General features: G+C 42.0%; 1 protein-coding gene across 1 annotated transcript; it reads left to right on the forward strand.

Annotated features, from left to right (window-relative positions):
• Positions 1–338: 338 nt before the first annotated feature.
• On the forward strand, positions 339–14,272 carry eif4e1c (eukaryotic translation initiation factor 4E family member 1c). The gene is made up of 7 exons (XM_007899104.2): positions 339–427; positions 3,906–4,003; positions 6,632–6,727; positions 7,434–7,497; positions 9,438–9,551; positions 10,767–10,906; positions 11,620–14,272. Exons 1-7 carry the CDS (start codon positions 392–394, stop codon positions 11,732–11,734), a joined length of 663 nt encoding a protein of 220 aa, XP_007897295.1. The 5' UTR covers positions 339–391; the 3' UTR covers positions 11,735–14,272.
• The last annotated feature ends 4,681 nt before the right edge of the window (positions 14,273–18,953 follow it).

Raw genomic sequence — 18,953 nt, forward strand, 5'->3', positions numbered from 1 at the left:
GCCTAATAATAATCCCTCCAAAACCAAAAAACAATAATAAATTGGTCATTTTCAATCCACGACTGTTTGTGGGTCATTGCTGTGCGCAATTGGCTGCCGCGTTCGCCCACAAATATGCAGTCAATTCAGTTTACAGTGTGTTCTGTGAAGCGCTTTGGGACGTCCTCCCGACGTGAAAAGCGCTATATCAAATGCAAGGATTATTATTATTATTATTATTATTAAACCCGCCCAACCGGGCGCGAAACCCGCCCAACCGGGCGCAAAACCCGCCCAACCGGGCGCGAAACCCGCCCGAGGGGGTGCGTGGGCGCGCGAACCCTGTTCCTGCGCGTGCGCAGGGGTTGGCGGGAGCCAGACAGACGGTCAGAGACACGGCTGCGGAGGCAAGATGGCGGCGGCAGAGCCGGCAACGGGCGGCGGGCCGGTAAGCGAGACGGGGGAGAACCGGTCCTGGGCCTTCCTCCACACCACCGGCACCTCTTCCCTCTCCTCCCTCCCTCCCTCCCTCACCCCCGGAGGCTGAGGGTCCCTGTCCCCGAGGCTGGCGTGTAAGCCGCGGGCCGCCCTCAGCCACGCCACGCCACGCCGGCCCGAGCGCCTGGCGGGCCGCTAGGCCCCGCGTCCATGTGAGCGAGGAGCCGGCGGCTCGGCCTGGGCTCGGGCCGCTTCGCAGAGTGTTTTCCGTCCGTCTGTGTGTATGTCTCCGTGTCTCTCTCTCTCTCTCTCTTTCTATATATATATTTATAGACGCGAGTCTTGCAGGTTTCCTGACCCCCCCCTCCCGCAGCTCTTGACCTTTAGCGGAAACCTTGCCCCAAACTTCAGGAGGCGCGGGGGCTCCCGGCGGGGTTTGGGGATGGTCCCCACGCGGCGCGGGCCCGGGCCGGCGGCCTGCGGGGCGGCCACACGTTCAGACACGTTTGTAGCACAAAGTCTCCCCCCCCCCATCAGAAGTAGCCCCAATCGTTATCGCGCCGCCTCCCTCCCCCCCCCCCTCCGTGCGGGGGAGCGGAGCAGAGCGGAGCGGAGGGGTTGAGGTCGGCGCTTTCTTCCAAACCGTGTGCGTCTATTTTTTTAAAAAGAAAAAAAGTCTGCGGGTTGCGGGGACGACGACGACGACACACAAACGTTTTGCAGGTTTAAAAATGATTTTTTTAAAAAAAACACGCACCAGACTCCCGCCCGATTGGGCACGAAACCCGCCGAGTGTGACCGCGCAGGCGTTCAGTTTGTGTGTTAATGCCCTCAAACCCGCAGTCAGTCCCTGACGCCCGCAGCAATAACGCAGTTTAAACCAACATTTCGCAGAGCCTTTTGCCTGATTCATTTCTCTCTCCCCCCCACACCCCCACCCCTGTAAATATACAGTTAGGCGATTTGATCAAGAACCACAAATTGACCTTTTGAGTTTCGTCTTCAAAAGGACACGTTTGCAGTCTCTGCGGAGGTTGGGGATTGGTCTGGTGGGGGATTAGAAGTTATATTTTGGTGCTTTTTCTCTGCTGGTGGGTGGGCTGAAGGGGATCTTTTGTGCGTTCTCAGTTTGGGTGGTAAACTCACATGACCAGAACGTGTTGGCATGTGGCCATTTGCATCTTGCCCATGTTTATTGAAGAGGGTTGGTTGACAGTAAGTGATGCCCCTTTATTTCCATGTAATTTCTGGTCTCCAATTTCCGTGGTTTCAATGGAAGCTGAAAATGCTAAAGACTGCACTGAGGGAGAGATGTATTAATTTGATTGCAGTACAAGCGTTCCGGGACTCTACCCCACTGGAAAGGCCACTGTCTAAATGCAAATTGTTGTCCACGATAATTTGGAACTGCCCTGATGTGGATAATTGGTCATCTTGCAAAAAAACAAATTGACTTCACCACCATAATTAAATGCACGATTCATCATAACTATATAACTATAGCCACACTGTGCTAGCCCTTCCCTACGTCTATCTTTTTTGACTTGCTAAACAAAGGTAAGTATAAATATTCACATTTATAATACTGGGGGGGGAATCCAATTGTGCTCAGTTACAAGGTCTATAACTTACTTGTACTGCACATTTAAATCCTTTCCCTAGAAACCTTTCGCACAGCTTTGTATATTAGATTTTTTTTGCTGGTTTCTCAAAGCCCAGCAACCAATTTTGTATCAGAAGGTGCAGGTGGATAAGTGACTACTCTATAGGCCCTGAAGATTGCAGAACCATTGTGAAACTGCTCTATAATGTGATTTTTCTGAAAGTTGCTTCTGGATTTGGTGTGTTTGCCTACTAATACACAGTCATTTCATTTTACAGTAAATCCTTGAGGTGTTTTCAACAACGTGATAAGGCACAATATTGAATGCAAGGATTATTATTGTTTTCACTGAGCGTTTAAGTTCATTTTCTCCATGAATGTATCCTCTTGCCTGCTAATGGGAATGAAGATTTTAATTAAGTGCTACTCACTTATTGCGATCCCGTTTATATCAACAGCCTACAAATTTTCAAGCCCCCTAATAGCATTAATCACATTGTATTTTTACTGCTTATGTTGATGGGCACTTTATTTTAACCCTTACCTCCCTGCTCTGCGTCTGGCTCGCCGAAGCACTGAAACACTCCACTTGAGCTTTGGGGTGTGCAGCACATGAGGTAATGGGCATCCTCCTGATGTGAAAGGTACTGTACAAATGTAATTTGTTGTTGTTGTCTGCCTGGAGTTGCATTGTGAGCCCGGATTACAACTCCCCGTGTACCCCTCAGCTGCCTGTGGCTGACAGCACTTGGGTTTGTTCATTTATGTTGAAAACCGCTTATGTCGACAAAATCTGCTGAGTCCCTGCGATGACAACATAATTGGGTAGGACCGTAGCAACCTTCTAGCCCCACTGAAGAAATGCAACAACAACCAATTACATTTGTATAGTGCCTTTCACACTTTATTGCAGAAATCAGTTTGCCAAATCGAGGTTTTTTTAAAAAGTTGTAGTTAATTGTTTAAACTGACTAAATGAAAAGCACAGCAAACTTCCTGAATCAGTTCTTTGAGAATAAGACACATTTTATTGGCACTTTATGTATTTTACTGGGCTCCGTCTATAAAAAGGAATAGGTCAACTTCCTACTTTTCATTTCTAAACAGATCATACTTTCAAGATCTAACGGAGATATTGAATCTAATGAAAAATAGACATGCTTTAAAAGCTCTACTTGGCTATGGTGCCTGTTATACTAATTTGAAAAGGGACCTAAAAGATTTGGTGGAAGTTAACTAACCTAAGTGCTTAACCCAGTTATCTGATGTACTTATGAGCATGCTTTTAAAATGTAAAGTTTAATGATGTGAATTAAACACCCTCAATTTGGAGAAAATTGGAAAAGCTGATAAGTTCCCATATTTACTAACTAAAATTTGAAACTGGTGAGTGTGTATGGTGTGCTTAATGGTCTAATTTCACACATTCTTCAGAGCTTTATGAAAGTTTCAGGTTTTTCTTTGCTGCTGCTAACATGAAAGGAAATCCACGAATGACAATGTGTTTTCATACAGCTGTAACATTGTTCTCTAAGTTAAATAGGAATGTACAGCATTGGAAAAAAATATTGGTGAAGTCCCAAAGTAGTAATATTTCTATGGTACTCTGTCTCTCAAACTTCTGAATCCTTTGCAAAATAGCTATCAACTTCCCTCTTGAATGTGCTGTCACAATTTGCCACCAGCTCCCTGGTTGTCCACAAGATTTGACTTCTTACATAGGAATGAATATACAGGACTGTTGTAGTCCATTTGCCTGGTCCCAGCATTTGAATAGTACAATGTGGTCTTTTATTACTCTTCAGTCATTTTAATCTCTGGCTCCTACTTGAATTTACCAACACTGTTAATCTCCTCTGTCTTCAATGTATTTTTTCCCCACCAGGAAGTGACAGAAGTAAAGGAAATTGATCCAGTCATAGCTGAGGTGCCTTCAGATGCTGTTACCCAGGATCGATACCTGAAACATCCTCTCCAGAATAGGTCAGTCTTTGGCTTCATACAAAGCTACATTTAACTTTTGTATTAGTCTCTGCACAATGATATTTTGAATATCTAATAATAATATAATAATTTGTGTATCTGTGTAGTTTTTGCAAAAACTTATAGCATAATTGACATTTGTGTGTTGTGCTTTAAGCATTCTCAATTCTTCATGAGCAGAACCTCCTGGGACATTGGTAAGTTGGAATTTATGGGTGCAGTCTGGATTTGCAGGATTTACGATGACTGATGAGTTCAAGCAATTGGGTGTTATCTACCTCACCTGGTCTACTGTGAGGGACTGTCGAGAGCCACAGTGGGGGTTGAGTGGAGACTGGGGGTGGACATGGAGACTCACCCATTGCAAGTCCTGCCCTTGTTTCGATGCCAACTGTGTGCTCAGTTTACTCTCCATTGCACCTTTTTCTGAGGGAAAATCATATTGTTGGAATAGTCCAAGGCTTGGACATTCAGATCAGTCAGAAGGGTGGATGCTGACTCAGGTGCAATAGTTAATAATGCTTGGCATTGGCGTTTGATTTTATAATTGAATTTTCTAGATTGGTCATACAGTATAAGTGCATATTCCTAAAAGTGCCATGCTTGCAATATATAAATTGTTATGACTTTGTATTGTGTGCTGTACTTTTTGATCTTTTTCTTCTTTTACCATGTGTGCTAAAGTATAAGAGTTTGTATCAGGTGAATTTATCATTCATACCTTTTACTGGCTGAGAGCACAGTCTTTTGAATTAACTATATATATTTCACAAAATACAGTAAATTCACTACAGTATATTCTGCGAAGCGCTTTGAGATGTCTAGAAGATATCTAGACATATATCAAACGCAAGGATTATTATTTATTTACCCAAGTGGAGGGCTTTTTGCACAGGAATTTTTTTGTGCGTTAACTCTAGTCACAGTAAAATTTGCATGAGTCTTTATAAATCATATAATTGTAAACGCACCTGAGTCCCATCGAGTTTCCTCTCAAAACCACTTAAATTTCTTTACACTAGTCGTGTTAATCACCTCTTAACTCGTAACGCTGCCCCCATACCCTCCATTACTCCCGCACTTAATGGCTACAATAAATGGTGTATACGCAGTGCAAATTATTGATTAAATCGGATTTTGTACGACTTCTGAAGTTTGCCTGCAACTCAGACTTTGTGTAAATCACATTAAATGTTAGGTCCCAACTGATGCAATTTATGATTTTCAAGACTGAGGTGGAAAAATATTTGTTAGGTAAGGGTATCAAGGGATATGGGCCAAGGGCGGGTAATTGTTGTTGAGGTACAGATCAGCCATGATCTTATAGAATGGTGGAACAGGCTCGAGGTCCTGAATGGCCTACTGTTCCTATGTGAGATTTATTGTACTGTCTGCTGAGAGGTAACTTACATTTCAGCCTAGTGTCTGTAGTGCAACTGAGGTCTGTGTATTGGTAACATTGAGAGTGTTTGTGCAGAATGGAGCAGTGCTGCAGCACATCAGGTTTGCTCTGTTATGAAATTGCCTCCATTTTGGACCAGCAGGTATCACTGAAGTGGCAGCAATTCAGGGTAAAATAGGAGGTGACATTTACTGAACTGTTGGTATAATTCATAGGTAGCATGAGTTTCATTTGCATCACCATCTGTGTCGCCACACTGCTCTTCAAGCTGCATTGCTTGACATTTCAATGAAAAGCGATGTGGTTTTACCTGGTTAAACTCCAGAAGTCTAGTGTATATCCAACGCACACTCTGGTATCCCCAAACCTTGGCTCTAGCTAACCTGCTACTAATACTCTGGAATTAGGTAAGATAGATGCTTCCCTCCAGTGACAGAGTGCCCATTCCAATAAATATCTTGTTGCTTTGTATACTGGGCATAGAGAATCTCATTACTGGCAAAAGCTTAGTATATAACCCTGGAATATGGAGTGTGGAGCAAATTGAATTGGAACTGGTATTCCACCAGTCTGCCTGTGGACTGCGTTCTTTCAGTACAAGTCTCAATGTATCTAAATTTAGCAATATACAAATGTTGTCCGCTAATTGCAGTCCAGCCTTTTCATATGGTTATGTGTAAAGGAATCTCAGATCAATGACACCAATGATGTATTTATAGCTCATTGGATACATACAAGTGTGGCACACACGCACCTAGCTTTAGGTAAAGGTTAACTAATGCCGAATAGCTGCTGGCAGTTCATGTCTGGAAAACTTGTACAATATTGAATGGAGAAAATACAATTGAATGGAGATTGGAATTGTTAAAAGCGAGTAATTAAATTGCACTGCTGTAATGTGTCGACTGTTTAGTTGTAGAGCTGTTAGCTTCTGCATTCTCTTCACATGGTAAAGAGCCAGAAAATGTGGTACTGAAATTGAGGATGCACAGTGATGACGTAGATTGACATTCAGACTGGATAATGTAGATTGACTTTATGTGTCTGCATTACTGATTGTCGAAGGCAAGCAGCAGCACTCATGTCCAATCATGCTGAGTTGCCTGCTTTTTAAATCACAATCTAGCTCAGTTCTGTAAAGTAGTTCAAAATGGCATTCACATATACTGGTGGAGAGGGCCTGACTGCAATGAATTAACTTTTAAGGGTTGTCTGCTCTGTTACAGGTGGGCTCTATGGTATTTTAAAAATGACAAGACCAAAAGCTGGACAGAAAACTTGCGACTAATTGCCAAATTTGATACTGTTGAAGATTTCTGGGCGTAAGTACTTTTTATTGCTTAAATTTACAGCACTTGGTAAATTATAGGAGAATGCTATAGTGTGGGTTTAAGGGAGTGGACTGAATGTGAATGTTTTCTCAGCTATGTTTTGTGTGTACTGTTAAACACTGAAATGTATGTGACTGTGCTCACTAACCCACTCTGAATATGGGCTGCAACATCCTGGATAAGAGGAGAATGGGAGCCCATCAGGCCAGTGGTGATGGAAGAGGCCAATCATCTGTCCTCTCACCAGCAGAAGATGGACTGAATACAAAGAGAAAGACACAGTGGTGTATATTTTCTAAAATAAAATGCATGAAGGGCAGAACCTCTACCTGGTGTTGGGGGGGTGGGTGGGGGGTGGTATGGCAGCAGAGTTGCAACTCGAAATAGCACAGAACCATGACCTTGATACCTTGAACTGTGCATGCCACCAAAGATTGTAATACTAGTGATCTGATGAGAGGCGGAGCTTTCAGGATGCTTTCCCTGGACAGTTTAAACGCATAGAAAATTGGAATTCCGCTCAGTCACTAAAACAGTTTAATTTTGAAAGAATTGATGGTGGAAGTACTCCCAAGTATGCTTTCACCAATGGTGGTTGATAATTAAAGCTCAGTATTGTGAGCAGGCTGTTTGGTGTGTTTAGTACTGCCGGAGAATAATTGTAAATGTTATATCACTGTAATGTTTTTCTTTCCAGATTATATAATCACATACAGCAACCTAGTAAACTCCTGTTTGGGTGTGACTATTGTTTGTTTAAGGTAAGCAGTCTGTCTTTATTGATTAATGAAATAGATGAATTGTCCTGAGCTGCCTATTGAGGTTGGGGCAGTCTTACTCATGGGCACGTTGTTCCTGGATTATCCACAGCACCAAATGTTGCTCTTGTTTACTTCCAAGTGAGACGTCACAAAGCACTTCACAGAATATATTGTAAAGTGGATTGAGTGTGTTTGGGCAAACACAGCAACCAATTGCACACAGCAGTGTCCCACAAACAGTTGCGGCACCCCATCCCCCAGGGGAGTGAGTTCAAGATCCTTGTTCTCCCCTGTAATTCAATCCATGCTCTTGCCCCCACCCTGCACATAGCTCTGGGACTCCTCAAGCCCTACCGACCCATCCGCTCCCTTCGCTCAGGAGGCATCAGACTGCTTTGTTTCTCCATTTTACCTGCCTCACCATTGTAGTTTAATAGAAATGTTAATTACAGTATTTGAAGAAGGGTCATTTGAGTGAAAAGATCTGTAGCTTGATTTTCTGAGCATTACTGTTGTAATTTTGCAGGAATATGGGTTATGTACCACTTTGAAAATTACAGTAGCACCCAGTAGTCACAAATTCTTGACCATGCCTTTGGTCATCTTCCCTCCTCCACCTTCTTTTGCTCTCCATCTCTCTCTGATCCCAACCCCCAGCTCAGGTGCAAACCCCTCATTGGCCCGGGCCTCCCAACTTGAAAGGTGCTAGATAAATGCAATTTGTTGTTGTTGAATCAAGTAGCCGAATTAAATAACCAAACACTGGCTTGAGCTGCCGGTTTAAATGTGCACTTGGGGACATTTCTGTCTGGTTACAGTGTGCAGAATTAAAGCTTTTCCCTGAAATTTCCAAACCACTTTACTTACAGGGCCTCAGCCTTGTTGTAGATCTGTAGATATGCGATTACCCAGTATATGAATATGTGGCACTCTGCTATATTGGTTAGTTATACAGCAGATACTGAGGACGAAAGTGAGCTATTTGGTAAATTAAGGTGTTAAATTGTAAGGATTTTAAAATTAAAGTGGATTGGACTAGCTTCAGCCTGTGGTGACTCCTGTAGGATTTTTAGCACCTTGGGACGTCCTCCCGACATGAAAGGCGCTATACAAATGCAATCTTGTTTTTGTTGTTGAAATGCTGAGGTGGGGCTTGAGTCTCCAGTGCGATACTGTTGGCTTTTAACAGCTTCTATGTTGCTGGGGTTTGCTATTCTCTACCTCCTCCCCCCACCAAAACAAAAGCTTGATGTCAAAATAACCGTCAGTAAATACGTCCGCACCTTGCATTCATTTTGTGGAGTCCTGTAGCTCAGTGGTTAGAGCACTCGCCTTGCAAGTGAGACACCTGTGTTCAATTCCAGGCAGGGCGAAACCTTGGGCAAGTTTCCTTACTCCACACACCTAATAATAATCCCTCCAAAAATAAAACATAAATTAATTGGTCATTTTCAATCCACGACTGTCTGTGGTTCACTGCTGTGTGCAATTGGCTGCCGCATTTCGCCCACAAATATAAGGCCAATTCACTTTACAGTCTATTCTGTGAAGCGCTTTGAGACGTCGAGAAGATGTGAAAAGCACTATATCAAATGCAAGAATTATTATTATTATTTTTGTGAGTGCAATTCAACCACTGATCTGATAGCGCGAGAGCCCCTCTAAAAATAATTGGATCCCTGTATTTCATAACCTGTTCATAGCACAGGTGGAGAGCATTTGGTTCAGTGCTAATGCTACCTCCTCCACTGGTGGTATCTCCTATAATTCCATCCTGCTGGCACTTTTTATAAATTTACCTTTCAATGTTATTTGTCTAATTCCTTTTTAAATGTTATGGCTTGTGTATCTGTGTGTGCATGTGTGCAATCTAGTTTCAGGGAAAGTTTTTGGGAAAGTAGCAACTCGTCTGGATATTCATTGATTTGGTAATTTTACAGGATGGTATTAAACCCATGTGGGAAGATGACAAAAATAAGAAAGGAGGAAGATGGCTAATGACACTTACCAAACAACAGAGGCATAATGACCTGGACAGATACTGGCTGGAGACGGTAAGTGATATGTCTTTACCGTGACTTGACATCTTCAGATGCTATAATAATTCTTGTATTTGAATTAATTTGTAAATAGATGCTGACTAAGTTATACCTTTCGATGTTTTCCTTCCCCATTCCTCTGCTCGTCCCCTCTGCTTGGCAAACTGACCTGCTGCACATTCTCTACCTTTCAGGGCCACGCTTTCAGTTTCTATGTCCCTAACCGTTGGAAATCCTTTCCTGTGCCCCTCCATCTTGTCTCTGCTCTATCTGTTATTGCCTAAAATCCTATCTCTTTGACAGCACCAATGGCCACCTCCCCTTCTGCCTTGCTTGGTGATTGCTATTGATCTGCAGAGCAGAGAAATCAGAAGTAAACTTCCTACAGACATTGGAGGGCAAATATTTACTTTGCTTTGTGTGTAACCCATGAAGTAAGGAAATGATTATAGGAACAGAAGAAGGCCATTCAGCCAGTTCTACCAGAACAGGAGTTGGTGACTAGATATTTTTTGTTCAGCCAGGGTCTGATACATGTGGAAACCCATCACCATGCTTAAAAGTATCCAAACTAAATTGAGAATTCCATGCATCCCACCTACACATGGAAATCCCAGAGATAGATTGTTGGACTGTTATGCGCACTCTCCCTGGAGGGACACATCCTGCTTATCTAATTCCAGAATGTATTAGGTGCAGGTTGGCAAGAGCCAGGGGTTGGAAACCCCCGAGTCTGCATTGAGGTACTACTGGAGTCTTAACCGTTGATATTGCTCTCTGGCAAGCTTTCCCACTGCTTGTCCAAGTAGGACCTCCCTACCATTTAAGGCAGGGTTAACAGGATCTGAATGGGATGATTCCTGTGAGTTTGTGACTCAAGGTCTTCAATTATGTAGTTTATTAGCTCACAGCAGATCTTTTAAACCCATTTTCAGCCTTTTACCCATGCTCCTTAATACACTTGCTTCATTCTACGGTTACCCATTTCCTTTTCAAACATCCCAATGAAGTACTAAATGAAGAATTCCCATTCCTCACTGGGTTCACAAAATAAATAATCCTTTATAAACAGAAACTCAGATTTTCTGACCATTTTATAATAATAATAATCCTTATAATAATAATAATTATTATTATTATTTTGTCTTGTGTCGGTGTGTTTTGGTGTATTAAGGTGTTGCTGGATGTCTTTCTGTTCTGTAACGGGTGTCTTGCTATCCCATATACCAGCTTCTATGTCTGATTGGAGAGGCATTTGATGAGCACAGTGACGAGGTGTGTGGAGCAGTTGTAAATGTGAGGCCAAAAGGTGACAAAATATCAATCTGGACAGGAAACTGCCAAAGCAGAGAAGCAGTCACTTCTATAGGGTAAGTCTTCTTCCAAAGCACAGATGTGTGTCATTGCTGATAGTAAAGCTTGGTTCAGTGTATGAACTTGTACTCTGACTGTCAAGATAAATGTTGGATTAAATACGGATTTTTACATTTTAATCTTTCCTGCAACAAATGGGAACTCAGTAGTTTTCACAAAGCCCTCAGAGCTCTATCAGTAAATGTGTGAAGGTCACTAATGTGAGGGTGAAGTCTGTTCACATTTTTCAAGGTTTAGTTTTAGACCCTGTCCCGGTCTTCTGTAATTCATTTTGGAGTGAATTATAATTTGGCAGGTACACAGGGGAAAGACAGAATACTTGCTCAGGCTAAAGTGCATGGCAGCTGCACAGTTTTGTCCGATTTTTGCAATACAAATTTACATTTCTGTAACAGTACTGGCTTGGCACCCGAGCTGGGGGTGGGAGCCAAGGGGGTTGGGGCCTATGGTTGCCTTCCCTCTGTCCCCTGCTTGGCGTTGAGCTCCGCCACTGTTAAGCGCGTGTCATGTCACTGTTAAGTGTATGTCACTCGTTGTTACTCCAAGGCTGAACTTTACATTTTAAACGGTGGGTGGGTGCAAAATAATTCATTCCCCATAATACACTGGCTTATCAGAGAGACTGGATTCACAGGGTAAATACCAGATGTGAATATTGGGGCTGAAATGCAGTTCGATATCCTAACAATTCAAACATTGTATTTTACAGGCAATCATACAAAGAACGCTTAGGACTTCCTATGAAAGCTCTTATTGGTTACCAGTCACACGATGACACCTCTAGCAAAAGTGGGTCCACAACGAAAAACCTGTACACCGTCTAAAGAAACTGTTTCCATTGCAGCATTTCACAGAGGAACTAAACTTAATTCAGCTACCTGGGGAAACAGCTACTTATTAAATTATCGGGTCTACGTCACAACACGAAACTCGCGGCAAGAAGAGGCAATGAATGGGTTGAATCGGAAATATTCCGGGATAATCGTGCGGGCTGATCACATTCAGTTTACATTGGCAGATCAAATGAGGATGCAAATGGGCCTTCCTTCATCAGGTGTATTGGAGATTTTTCTTGTTAATTTGTAGGGCTCAAATTTAACATTAGGCAGCAAGCAAAATGCTAGTAAGTTTTTTTTTCTTTTTTTTTGGTTTTGGTAGTCCGTTCTAATCACCAGCAATAGTTGGCTATTAACCTGGTGTCTCTCAGATGTATGCTACTATATACTCGTGCTTCAGGATGGGAGAAAGAAAATGAAAAGGGCAAGATCCAATTATTTACATTAGTATTTTGGCAATTTAAACTTCACAGTTCTTTCTCCCTCCGTTAATCGATTGTGCTCCCACCTTTCCACGGAGAGAGATTGTGTTTTGCTTTTGTAAGAGTGGAAACTGCAATTGTTTAGTCCAGGGCTCAAAATAATAGCACCTCCATTCACACGTTCTGATGGAAGTCACCCTATAAGACGGGTGTTGCTGCTTTCTACGCTCAAGCTGCGGGTAAATGATTTATTTTCCTTGCAGGAGCTGTTTACTGCTGAGGCCTCCTTTGTTAGGGAGAATAGACACAGTATGCATTGTAGGTGGTGGGTGTTGGGGGCAGATGGTGTGCGATTACAATAGGTGAGATTGCTTTTCTGGTCCTTTCTTACCCCCCCAATCTGAACCTGCTCAGCTCAACAGAGATTTGAGGTTGTATGTTGCAGAGCACTTTGTTAATCCCACCAAGTGGATTTGAGCGACCCAAGAGATCTGGAACCAAGCCACTCAAAAAAGAGAATTTACTAATTGGTGGCGGTGTTTGTGTAGCTGTGTTAAAATTATTTTGAGCCCTGTAGTAACCAGTGCAGACAGTAGAGATAAAGTCAAACCTCTGCAGTAGATATCAAATGGGCAGGATTCTAAATGTATTAAACAAACCATTTCAGTTGGGAGCTGGTCCAAATAATTTCACTACAACTGGAAAAACTGGGGATGATTTGGGGTTTTGTGTGTGTGTATGCACACGTGTGTGTCTCACTCTTGTTTGAACCAACCTTTTAAATTTGACCCTTGCAGCACCACATGGCTGTCGTACTTGTTTGTATGCAATCTCTCTCTGGGGCGGGGGGGTGGGGGTTGCAGATTCGATGTGACTTCTCTGGTGTGGGCCTGTCAGTCTTCAGTTTCTCAGCTGTTAGTAGGGTGTAAAAATCATGGTTTTCAGCTGATTGGGGGGGTGGGAAAGGGTTTTTAAAAATGGCACTCCTGCTTTCAAAATAGATGGTTGGAGCAGGGAGACGGAAGGGAAGGGAGGTGGTGGTTTTTAAAGGTAGAAAATAATAATAAATTAATATTTTAATAAAGTGCAGAGAAGAAATAAGGATGGGTGGGGCAGGCACACGTGGGTAGTTTTCAGAATGATTTATATATTAGTTTTTTTGTATTTATTTGAGTTTATAGTTAAGTAGTACAGTGATGAATTTAGTCCTCACGTGCGAATAGCTTTCTTACTGAAATATTTCCTCCAGTGTACACTAAAAAGCTGCAGAACCAGTCGCCACACAGAAATCAACCAGGCTTCCGTACACCTGCCAGCAGACAGAGTTAACTTTAGAAACTGAAATGAATTCTGTGGGGGACAGCAAGTTGAGTTTTTTAAAAAAAATATATATATACAGTATATATGAGTAGTTTTGTTTCCCTACAATTAACACCACTCACCCGATTGTCTGGATGAATAGCCATGATGATTTGCTCTCGAGTCCCACCTTAAGTTTAGTTACTGCATTTTGAGATGATTTTTGTTCGCATGTGAACTATTCAATGGAAAACATTATTTTCTTCAAGTATTTAATGTTTAAGCATTGCTGTGAATTTACTTTTGAGCATTCAAAGGATGGTGAAACCAATATGCTTATTTTGAGGTACAGTATATTGATCGGATTTGTATGCCTTTTCACAATAGAGGAAATTTAAACTAGACAATTAAGGATACTGCATTATTATATGCAGGAAACATGGGTGAGTGTTTTTAAAATGCCTTCATCTGTATTTTTCTCATTTGGTATTGTTGCATTGTATGGACCCTATTGATAACTCGGTAATAAATGCTAATATTCAAAGTATTTGTGAATTATTTTGCTAATGTAACTGTATTGCATAGATTGGTTATGTATTCCAGGTATATATTAAATCTTTAATTACACTGATAATTGATTTTTCCAATTTACAAATATATTTCTGTTGGAGATTACCTTTTTCTTGATTTGTCTACGAATGACTGAATGTTTTTAAATCATGTGCCATAGTCTGCCATCAACATAGTGTGAGTTAAGTTTCATTAAAAAAAACTTCTTGCTGCTTGCGAGAAGTATAAGGCTGGAGTTTATTTGCCACTTGAAGTTTATTTACCACTTGAACTCTGAATATAAAAGTACTTACACCCATTGGTTAGGTTTACTCATTCAGTGGACTTTGTGTCAACCAAGACTATGGATCGGCCATATTGATTTATCGGGTGTTACTACAGTCACTACAATTGTCCTTGATACCATGGAGTGGACGGGGTACAGCCACCCAGGTTTTCAGTTCCAATTGCAATCCAATTTCCTGCTGGAAATAATAATAATTCTTGCATTTGATATAGTGCATTATCATGTTGCTAAGACTTCTTAAAAGGCTTCACAATATATACTGTAAAGTGGATTGACTGTTTATTTTGTGGGGAAAGTGAGCGTAGGAAAGTGGCAGGTTCAGACAGAATCGGACTTGGGTTAATACCCCTTTGGCTGACTGTCTATTCTAATACATGACTAACGCTGGGGATGGAGTGGGTCAGTGTCAGTCAAAACCATCGCCCAGCAGGAAATTATTAAGCAAAAAGGGGAATTGCATTTAATTATAAAAATTACTTTTGTATCGCTCAGAATGATATCGTTCCAAACCCAAATGTGCTCCCCTTTACACGAGTTGCATTAAGTCTCAGTTTCATGTTTTCTCATGAACCGAGCACGCAACTCGTTAGGAAAGACTGAAGGGAAGCAAAGTGTGGGCAGAGAGAATAAGAAAGCTCTTACTATTCCTGATCAGTAAGTTAACATTAGTCTTTTTCCATTGTTGGTGTCTCAGTAAGAAGTACTATTGTTGGAAAAGCAGTGTATTAATATAACTTAGACAGTGTGCAAATAAGTCTCTTTATAACCCGTTAATTCACATCCAAAAGTGATAATTTGAAGTGATAACTCTAGTCGTGTTGCATCTCTTTTTGAGAAGTTTTAAATAGAGATTAAATAATCACAAAATAGTGTTTATAGCTGCTGTGTCTCCAGCTCTGCAGTACATAGAAGTATAAGTAATTAGTCCTTTGTTGACTTCTATTCACTGCAGGGCTGTATAGGGAAAGAAGAATGTAAAGTATAGAAATAATACTTGCATTTGAGAATGTCTTATCACATCTTCGAGACATCTCATCCGAGCTAGAGATAATATATAATAATAATCCTTGCACATGATTTATCACATCATTGAGACGTCTCAAAGTGCTTCGGAGAATATAAAATACAGTCAATGTGAATTGACTATTTTGTAGGGCGAAAATAGATGCAGCTAATTTGGGCCCAGCAGTGACCCACAATCAGCCGTGAAGCGTGTGACCAATTTTTATTGGTGGGGTGGGAGAAGGATTGTCGGTCAGGAAGCCGGAAGAAACTCCCTTCTCTTTACTGATGAAAAGACATGCAGTCCAGTCTTCTTTCCATCCCTGCCTAACCCTGCAGTTGCAGTCTTACAGAGGAGGCTACATGTCAGCTTGGGTCACTTGGAGTACTCTTACCCATGGGTTATAAAGTTGTGTATTCAAGTCCAAATCAGACTTATGTATTCAGCTGACTAGGCTGAAACTCAGTATGGTATCGCGGGAATACTATTTTCAGAGGTGCCATTCTTTGAATAAGACATTAAAGCAAGGTTTTTCCTACCTGTGTGAGTAGATATTAACAGTACCATAAGATTATTTGAAAGAAGGGAAATTAATTGTTCATTCACCTCATGGCTGTTTGTGGGACTTTGCTAAACTCAAATTGACTGCTGCTTTTGCCCACAAAAATACTCGGATTGATTCCAGGTTTTGGGGCTATGGAGATACATAGTTTGCTGAGTGGAGGTTTCCTTTGAAGATCCAGGTCTTCAAATTGCTGTGAGGCAAAGTGTAGATGTAAATAGGATATTTGGCTTGGGGTATGAGCGGAAATCTAGGCCATGTGTTTAAAATGAACAAATTGAGAATTAAACTAGAAGGTACTTCATCGCACAGCAGTGGAACAAATTCTGAACAAAAGACCCTGTCAATTAACATCTTTTAAAAACACTGGATTGAGAACAGCTGTGAAGTTCCAGAGTTAGCTGGAGACCAATTGATGATAAATGATCTATGATGGATTCACTGGTAGTGGTCTGGTGGCTTGCATTGCCCTCTCCTTCCCCATTTTCAGATCACGCTTGAAGACCATCCTTATAGTCCCCAACCCCCTGGCTCGGCATCAGACTCCGCAACTGTTAAGCACTCAGACACTACCCTACTTGAGGGGAGCTATATAAATGCAAGCTGTTGTCTGGGGGTGTGTGGGCAGGAGAGAATCAGTGAGATCAATAGATTTTCAAAGAGAAAAATTGCATTTTTACAATGCCTGGAATGATGCAACGCAACCTTGTAATTACCGTCACATATAGTGATCATTTGTGACTTTTTTGGAAGACAAATGCAGCAGCCACTTGGCACACAGCTATGTCCTACAAACTGCTGTGGTGTGATATTTTTCTTTAACTACCTTTGGTCTTTGCAAAAATCTTCCCCCAGAAGAGAGGTTGGTCGCGTGAACCAGGTAATGGGCTGCATTAATGTGGACTGTAGAAGAAGCGGCTTTGAATGGACATTTGTTGCTTTTGCTTCCCCTTCAATGTTTAAGACGAGACTAAGAATTTAAAAGGGACGGCCACTTAAAGTGATCGGCTCCATTCAGGATGTGTGCTGCCGCCTGGTGGCGGACACTGAGTCTGTCTGAGCAAATGAGACCCAAAAGCAAAATGTAACCCCGTAAGTGAGATGGAGAGGACGGAGTCAATCCACTGCAGATAAATCAGCCCCTGCCATTTTTCGTAGATAGACTATGTTCAGGTGACTTATTTTCGCAGAACTTACTGCTGTCAGCACTTTAAAGCTAAGTACAGTTTTCCATCTGTATTTTCTTAAATACCTGCTAACTTCTAGTGAAGTTCTGTGTATTGGTTAGAACATTCGCCTCAAATGCAAGAGGACCTGGATTTGATTCCCAGAATATTCTCTCCATGTGGAGACACAGGAGTGGACTCCTTCTAAAAACAGCAGCTGGAAGCTGTGGACACTTTGCACAAGAGAGCTCAAAAATAATTATTTTTACTTGAAGTATTCAGATAAATGAATTGTGAAATGGGAGACCAAAGGTGTTGTCACAAACAGCTGGGAATCACAAGCAGATTAGAAGCAGAAGGTGCTTGCTGGATTGCAGCAATTGAAACTTTTGCCCAAAGCAGGCGATTTAATGGATCTAACAGCTAAACTCGCATCAGCTGCACTGACACCTGGATTTTTCCAGAAACCAGGAGTCAGCCTGGCTAAGTTGATTGCACTCTTGCCTCGGAGTCGGTAGGTTGTGGGTTCAAGCTCCACATCAGGACGTTTTTCAGAAAAATGGTAGGACAAATGTGTTAGCAATAATTCCCAGTTCTTGCAGCTAAATTGCAGAATGTGGTAATTCCTTTTAACCTAATGCTTCATTGCAGCTGGTCTGCAGATCAGTTTGTTGCTGTGTTCAGCGATTGGTTGATTGATATCTGTGTTCTCTTCCAAGCTCATTGCACCTTCATTGCTGTGTGATCTAGAAGATAACTGGTTGCATTAATTTGTAAGATCTATATTCGTGCCCCACACAGTACAGGTTAATGTGCATGCTTCCCTCAAAACCTGACCCTAAACCACCAGTCCCACTTGGAGCTGCCCCATATACGCAAGCTAAATGTTTCATCAGATCACAATTTGATTGAAAGCCAAAGGCAGCTGCCAAACATCTGCTCCCCAGCTCTGGGCTTGCCAAGTGCATCAGTGTGTCACCACACTGATACATGGAAATACTGTAGTTAAGAGTTTACATTAAAACCCTGACTGTACAACGCCAACAAAGTCCTCCCGACGTGAAAGGTACTATACAAATGTAATTTGTATAGTATTATGCACTCGGCCACGGGATTTTTTTTTTTGCTTCTTCACTCCTGTGACCATATAACACTTTTGAGGTTTGTATGTTGAGTGAAACCCTGTCTGGACACTCTTAAGCAGTGATGGGCTTCTGCATGTCTGTCTGACTAAAATACTTTTTTATGGAGTGTTGAATGGAAGAGATGGTCAAACCCAGGAGGCTGTCACACTTTTTCTACTTTCTACTTCCTCTGAGCTGCAGATGGTTCTGGTTGTCAGATATCAGATGTTGCTGGGCTTCATTGGGATATATTCCAAGTTTATGAAGTCCTGCAGCTCAGTGGTTAGAGCTCTCGTCTTTGCAAGCGAAAGGGCTCTGGGTTCCATTCCCAGGCAGGACAAAACCTTTGGCAAGTTTCCTTACTCCACATACCTCTGTTTACCTAGCAGCAAGTAGGAACCCGGTTGTTATTTGTTTGGCGGATCGTTTTTTGGTGGGTAATAATCCCTCCAAAATAATAATAATTTGGTCATTCAATCCACGACTGTTTGTGGGACACTCCTGGCGCAATTGGTTGCCGCGTTTCGTCCACAAAATACACAGTCACTTCACTTTACCGTATATTGTGTGAAGCGCTTTGAGACGTCTCGAAGACGTGATAAGGGGCTATATCAAATGGAAGGATTATTATTATTTATCATCAGCTCTTGTGCCATGGTTGGTGCATGAGTCAAGTCAGTGAGCGTTGGCGGACTGTTGGGGACAGCTGATCTGATCACAGCTGAATCTTATCAAGACCCCCAATTGTATCCTTTACAGCTGCCCATGATGGGGT

Source organism: Callorhinchus milii, unplaced genomic scaffold (assembly GCF_018977255.1).
Source record: "Callorhinchus milii isolate IMCB2004 unplaced genomic scaffold, IMCB_Cmil_1.0 Scaffold7, whole genome shotgun sequence".
NCBI lineage: Eukaryota > Metazoa > Chordata > Chondrichthyes > Chimaeriformes > Callorhinchidae > Callorhinchus > Callorhinchus milii.

Bases quoted from the DNA above. Each gene is read 5' to 3' on its own strand.
- eif4e1c (XM_007899104.2), top strand. From the start codon at position 392: ATGGCGGCGGCAGAGCCGGCAACGGGCGGCGGGCCG. The intron at 428-3,905 runs GTAAGCGAGACG...TTTCCCCACCAG, and splicing joins CGGCAACGGGCGGCGGGCCG to GAAGTGACAGAAGTAAAGGA. The intron at 7,498-9,437 runs GTAAGCAGTCTG...GTAATTTTACAG, and splicing joins GTGACTATTGTTTGTTTAAG to GATGGTATTAAACCCATGTG.